This window comes from Montipora capricornis, chromosome 8 (genome assembly GCF_036669925.1).
Source record: "Montipora capricornis isolate CH-2021 chromosome 8, ASM3666992v2, whole genome shotgun sequence".
Lineage (NCBI taxonomy): Eukaryota > Metazoa > Cnidaria > Anthozoa > Scleractinia > Acroporidae > Montipora > Montipora capricornis.
Window position 1 is genome coordinate 13989845 of NC_090890.1, and position 7500 is coordinate 13997344.

The 7500-nt window shown below is 39.8% G+C and overlaps 1 protein-coding gene across 3 annotated transcripts in view; it reads right to left on the reverse strand.

Annotated features, from left to right (window-relative positions):
• LOC138060520 (histamine H2 receptor-like) overlaps positions 1–7500 on the reverse strand; it is a 29838-nt gene that overhangs the window by 7109 nt on the left and 15229 nt on the right. For 2 of the 3 annotated variants that reach the window (XM_068906327.1, XM_068906326.1), the window contains exon 2: positions 1–2257. This exon is cut by the window's left edge and continues 507 nt beyond it. In XM_068906327.1, the coding sequence (XP_068762428.1) occupies positions 1250–2215 (966 nt within the window). In that variant the 5' untranslated portion in view covers positions 2216–2257 and the 3' untranslated portion in view covers positions 1–1249. The remainder of the gene's footprint in view (positions 2258–7500) is intronic. The other variant, XR_011134367.1, reaches the window with a different exon arrangement.

Here is a 7500-nt window from a genome sequence, read left to right on the forward strand (position 1 = left end):
GATGAAAAAAGACAAGCCAAGCGCTAGTACCTACCATAAATATATTTAGTTCACCAAAACGTCTCTAAAAATGATGCTTTTGAAGCAAAGTTCATTGGTTTTTCAATAGCAGCAGAGTAAAGAATACCGGAGAATTGGAATATAGGGCTTCCTTCAATGAGTTGTTTCATTCTGAAATTTTCTTGCCATTTGAGTTCATCTAAAAAGGTAAAACGGGTTTTATTGAGACTCTTTACAGATTGCGTAACTTTATAGTTATTAAGCAAGCCATCAAAGAAATCTAAAAACTTAATTATGATTATGGAACATTTTTCAGAGAAAAACATTTAAAAGTTCTACATAAGCATTTCCTCAAAACTTTTCCTGGTTACAAATGTGTCAGCAAAGTTCTTTGTTCTGAAAACTTGGCGTTATTATCTTGCCATAAATTCCTACCCTCAAGAGAGACTTCTCATAGTAAAATTGCACAGCACCATGATCAAATCAAACAACCCAACCTATATGAAAAGTGCATGGACGACCATCTGAAGCCCCGTCTACACGTATCCGGATATTTTTGAATTTGCAACTTTTTTTTTCGAAATCAAAAATATTCGCATACACACAAAGCGTAGTCAAATCGAATTTGCCCGTGAACACGTATGAGATTCACTCAAGTACTCAGGACTCCTCAAGGAATAATAAGGCATAATTGAAGTGCACACTGTTCAGAGCTATGTTTACTGCACACACGCGAGAATACTTGAAATAAGTCCAAGAAGGAAAGAAATAGTATTGCACACGGCAGCCATCTTGAGAATTGACTTAACGGTAAGGAACTGGGCTCGAGCTTGTTAATTTCCGGATTTAGCGTCCACGCGGTCCCGGATTCATAGCGAATTCAAAACACCCGCTCTGGAGAGCGTATTAAAAATGTTCCGGATTCGCCAGCGAATTCGCTGGATACGTGTGGACGGAAGGCGTTTCCGGAAAGAAAAAGTTGCAGATTAAAAAATATTCGGCTACGTGTGGACGGGGCCTGAGTCTTGCAGAAAGGGCGGGAAGTGAAAGCCCCTCTCTTTGAACTAGAAAAGCAAAATTATCTAAACTAGACAGAAATCCTTATTATTTAACATTATTTGTAGTTGATGTTTCTCCTATTTCCTCGAAAGAGGGCTTATCGCCCTTTGGCATTTGCCATGACTGTTGACCACGCGTTCCTGTCAATACTGTTGAAGTAACCTCGCCTCTGTAAGGTTGTTCTCCAGTATCAAGTTCTTCTAGATAAGGAGCGAAGGAAAAACGTAATTGTGCTTTGTTGGCCTTGGGTCCTACCAAAAATTTCTTTAAAACCTTCTCGGAAGCTTTGCATTCGCAGGGAGTATATTATTGGATTGGCTATCGAGTTGGCTAGGAAAAAAAACAACGCTACCATCCTTAAGTGAAAGACCGGAATAAAAGGAAAATTAGCAAATATTCCATTATGGATTGCGTCTACAGTTAAGAAAATTATAGCTGGGGACAAGGTAAGTAAAGATACTAGCGTTACAATAAACAATGTGATGGTCAGCTTACGCTCTCTTCTGTACACGCTGTTATTCGCTGGATTTGGGTGAACCCTCCATCGCACTTTTATGAAGATTATGATGTAAGATATGCAAACAATGAAAAGAGAGATGAAATAATATGGCACGTAAAGTATCAAGTTGAGTAATATTGCTTCACTTGAATCAACAGTCGCTTGGACTTCGTGAAACACCAATTGTGCGATTTCCCTTGTTACAGCTGTTATCCAGACAGCGACGATAATGGCAACATAAACTCGCTTTCCAATCGTAAGATGTTGAAACGGACGCATTGTTGCATACATTCGCTCTAAAGAGATAGCAGCAAGATTCGCTAGGGAGGCCATAGAAAACAAATGGACAAATGCAAATTTAACGTTATTTAGCGGGGTATTACTTTGATCATACATCCACATCTTGCAATATTCCCCTCCCGCTCGTTCAATCTGCAAAGCACCTGAAATCCCCCCAGCTAACAAATCAGCTATTGCCAAATTCCTGATTGGCAAAAATGTGCGTTGGTTTCTTAGCTCTCGCCTCTTTGCAAATATAATGGTAGCGAAACCATTCAGGACTACTATGGCCAGGCATTCAATGGCCAGCACAGCAATCCATGGAACGCAATGTGATCTGGATATTGAACTGCTCACAGTGCTGTTATTAGCAACCATCGCTGTAGCCGGCTTAGCAGTTGCTGTGATTGAGCAGTTTACCTAAAATTGAATACAAAAACTTTGTCAGGTAAAACTGCCCTCATACGATCATTTAAATCTGTTAATATTTAAGAGTTTCAGGAGAAACTTCTTTTGCAGAATGGGCCCTTTGCAAGTTAGTGATCACATGGTACAAAAACCGCCATCCTGGGACGCAAATTGCCCACTGGGACATCTAAAACAAAGAAAATTTAAATTATCTTGCTTCGTTTAAAGCCGTGGCTACACGAGCGATTTTTGTCTCGCGCCGGTGATGCGATTTTTTTCAGATTTTGTCGCGTCGCCTGCGCGCCAAGGTGGCAACACTTGTGACAAATTTTGGCAACAAATTGAAGGCCGCGCGAATCGCATACTTCAAGGGACCTGGGCGCTATAAACAGACATTCCTTACTTCAATTTCATTGGCTAAATACTCTTTAGTCGCGTCGCAAGCGCGGACAAAAAGTTGCAGGGTGGCTACACGGGCAACTATCTCTGCGATTTTGTCGCAAAAGTTTCAACTCTGGCGACTTTTTTCTTGCGATTATTTCACCTGTCGCGTCGCCAGTTCAAGGGTGGCTACACGTGTGATTTTCAGCTCGCGCTGGCGACGCGACAAAGTTTGAAAAAATCGCATCACCAGCGCGAGCAAAAAATCGCTTGTGTAGCCGCCGCTTAAGATGTTCCAGTGATATTTTATTATTTAAAATATCACTGGGACATCTTAAGCGGCGGCTACACAAGCGATTTTTTGCTCGCGCTGGTGCGCAATTTGCGGTCCAGTATGGCGGTTTTTGTACCATGTGATCACTAACCTGCAAAGAAAGGGCCCATTTGGACGTTTTCTCTCTTGAAGAGAAATCTGACGATGGTCAAAAACCCATGATCCGGAGCCTACAACTCTACTGTGTTCGTGTAACTGCGTTTTCACAGACCGATTTATTTTTAGATTGAATTTCTCGCGAATGAGACTCCCACAGGAGCCCAATGACCAATTACAAGAAATTAAGCTGACGTCATAGAGTCACCAAACCGGAACTGCCTTTGTTTTTTGACCTAATTTGCGGGAAGGGCTAGTCTAAAAATAAACCTACTTGTGAAAACGCCGTTTCACGCTCCAGATGGGCTCCTGCTATGGTCTGTTTCTTCTTTCGTTTCTAAAGAGCTTTATTATGATTCACTCCACAAAATTACTTTTCAGACCGCATCATGGGCAAAAAAGCATTTAGTGACATCTAGCTATCGTTAAATCAAATATTTGCTCTCCACGGGATAATATCTTAGCGAAAATATTATGCAGCCACTGATGAACAGATGATCATTGCAAGTGTTGCAAATATGACGCCGGTGCTGAAGTTTCGAAATGTACATACATACATACATACATACATACATACATACATACATACATACATACATACATACATACATACATACATACATACATACATACATACATACATACATACATACATACACCTTGTGTATGCATTTAAATATGTTTTCGTTTGAGGCCGGATGCTGGACGATTAGGTTAGTTTTCTTTTTTTCGATAATCTCAAGAATGCACATAGCATTTCTGAGAGTTTCATTTATAATAATTTATAGGAGACCCAGACCTCCATGAGGGTTCAATGTCAAGGCACTTACAAGCCTTGTAAGGGAATATAAACTTGTCTGGTACCTTAATCACCAAAACAGGGACTTTGAAAAGCTATCGCAAACCCCCTGATGTTGACAAGGACTTATGAAACCAAATAGTTTTGAAAGCAGTAATTGAATCGCAAGTTTTAAAATGATGGGAGAAAACTGTCGGAAATACCATGCATAAATTTAAAATGGGTAGAAACAAAGGCTTAAGTAGGAGTGTCAGGTTGACACGGTCAACTCTTTGATTGAGATTGGGCTTTTGCCAGGCAATATGCATAGCTTCCTTCAGTTTGAGCTACAATTTTGTCGATACAGAATCTATAATTTCAAAGCAGTACACAGAGCGGTGCTGTAAGATTAAAATGTGCAAGGACCTGTCAGAAGAACTTGCCTGTTAATCAGGATATTAAAGTACAGTGAAACCTTTATTAAGCGGCCACCCTCGGGGTAACAGCTAATGACTACTTAATTTAATAGGGAGCTCAAGCACGCGCTTTTTGGGGCTAGTGCACATGCGCTAGCCACTATTGTCATCATGCAACTTTTCCGAAAGTAAATAAGTAACAATAGATATGTTCGGCGCCAATCACACTTAAGTTAGGACATCCTAGTTGCCACTTCGTTTCGCCGAGAATTAATCTAAAGCGTGTGAAGCAAAGCCGATGTTTGACTCCTGGTCTTCATTGGGAATTTGGTTTCGTGAGAGAGCTAAGGTTGTAATCAAGTAAGTACGTTGCTTCATTCAGAAAATGAACCGAAATTATTTATCACAGTTTTGAACTTTAACTTTCTTAATGGTCTGGTGAAATCTCTTGCCAGGCCTATCGCTCATATTATAAGCCGATTTTCACGGCAGCTATTTCGACATGACGCGCTGACAAGACAGCGAAAACAAAAGCACTATAAGGAAAAACATGAGCCTCGATAAAGGAGCCGTTAATTGAACGGGAAAAAAATATTGAAGGGCTTTGAGTTCGCGTGCAGCTTGTGTCTCAAACGTAAACGCTTCTTTGTGGGCGGGTATTCAGCTCGCCTCCCGAATCCTCTAAGTGTATTTGCATCACAAACACACTGTCTCGCCGTCTGACTATGCAAAGTTCGCCTTGCGGCGTATTAGAAACAAAAAGGTGAATGTTTTCGGATTCTTCACGTCGCATAACATTTACAGTAACCCAGGTCGAGCGTGAACATTGATTCGAAAAATTCAATTAACATAACGAATTCTTGTTTTCCATATTTGGGCATTTCCTGTTGTTTTCGAAGATTTGGAGCGACATTTCGAAAATCGAAGAGCGATTTGGAGTTTGCCCGCGCTTTTTCAAAATGTTCAGACCAGCGGCCGTCAATTCCTTTGGTCGCGAATACAAGCCAGGCAGACCTGTCAATAAGGAAACAAGAAGACGTATAATCGACCTTTATTTGGTTGGAGAGGGACCATCTGCGATCTCTAGATCAGTTCGTGTCAACAATCTAGGAAGCAATTTCAAGAAAGATTGGCATCTGCTACAAGAAACTTTCCGTCGTACCAAGTGAGAGCCCAGGTCGAGAGGTGTAATGAGTTTCTTGAACTCACCTCAAGAATGAATCCATCCAAACTTTATTTTTTTGATGAAAGCTCTGTAATAAGGATAAATGCGTCTCACAAAACAATGAACAGTCATAAAGAACTGAGCAAAATGTGCTCTCAGGCTCCCGTGGATGGGGAAAACAAGCAGCCCAGAGACTCAATTTCTTGCAACTTCTTACCTCCAGAAAAATTCTATCCATATTTCAAGGAGATCTCCGAAGAATCAAGTCCATTTTTGAAAATTTCAATCCGATCTGTGATTTTTCCGATGTGATTTTCGTTACGTCAGTGAAAGTAGCGCATTGATTGGAAGACTTCGATAACATGTTCAAGATACTGTTCACGCGTGACCTGGGCTGACTATAAAGCGACCAAAAGCACTTCAAGCGTAATAATTTAACCAGCCGGCAAGCAGTCGTAAACACGCCCTCTCCAAACATCTGTGAATGGCTTTTCAACTGTCTTGCGGCTTTTAACTACTTGAACCTAAAGCACCGGGTACAATGATTTTGCCGACACTTGGAGTGGTATTTTGCTTAAAAAATAAAATCCTTTTAGATATACAGGAACGAAAATACACATTGCGCTGTTTCAACTCGAAGATGCAAACATTTGATGCGATAAACCGACTTAATTTTACTTTCCATATGAAAACGACGGAATTAAATGATTCAGTTTTAAATCATTGAACTCTCCAATTAAATCCACCCCCAAAATCCCGAAAAGAAAATCTTCTTAATACCTCATAAAACCGAACGAACCTTCAGTTCTTGAGAAACAATTTAACCTTCAGTAAAGAGGTGATGAAAGGTCACAGCACAAAAGGTCAACATTACGAACCGCGAGCACCTGCGATAGCAAACGTTTTCCGGATTATATTAGTCTGCTGAATATCTTACCGCTCTAATCAAGTGCAAGACAACTTGACAAGAAACATCGCGCATAACAAGCCATCGTAGTTCACCGTCGTCTGAACTGACATTCGCGGAATGTGGAAAGTGTTTAAAAAAAATACGTACTACATCAAGAGAGAGCCTATCCGTCGCAACACGTGACTTGGCCGAAAGATATTGACACGATCTGACCACAGATGTGCCATGTGTGTGGAAATATATTCTTTAAAACTAAGAAACTGCAGATGAAAATTTTGCTTCGAAAGGCATAAATTGCTCTGCGTAAGTGTCATACAAATAAAAGATCAATATCGACTGGACAATTAAATCGGGGGTGGAAGCTGAATAATTGGATTTCGATTATTCATTATTCTTTCTGTGTTTTGTTCGAATTATTCATTATTCTTTTTTAAATTTTTGTGGGTTATTCATTATTCTTCGTTGTTATTCATCATTCCACTGGCATAACTGCGTTATTCATTATTCCGGCGTTTTCAGACCCAATTATGCATTATTCATTTTTTATTTATACTCGTTATTCATTATTCATTATTCATTATTCATTATTCAGCTTCCAACCCCGAAATTAAAGCAACAAGGTGCTATAGAAAAATTAATCCACCATGATGAAGGTTTTAATTCTTGGGGGTATTGAGAGGTTTTCCTCCTTATTTTGAAAAAGCTAAGAAAGACATTTTTGCAATGATTAGGCATCTTGGGTCAGCTTCTTTATTTTGCACTTTCTGCAGAAACATAGTGGCGTCATCTTTTAAGAATACTAGGTGAACTTGTTGACAACAAACAATACAGTGATAGTGAACTGGAAAGTTTAGATTAGGAGGAAAAGTGTAGATTAATTCAAAGTGATCCAGTCACGTGTGCCAGATATTTAACTACCAAGTTATTCAGTTTATATGAAAATTTCTGTGCAGTAATGTAGCATCTTTAGGTAAATTTTGTGACTGGTTTTATAGAGTTGAATATCACGAAAGAGGCTCAACTCATATTCATCTGTTGATAAGACTTGACAATGCTCCAACGTATGGTTTTGACAGTGACGAAGAAGTCATACAACTTATCAGTGAAGTATTCACTTGTCAGAAACCCAGTGACAACCCTGAATTGCTAAAACCTGTCAACAGGCAAGTACACAG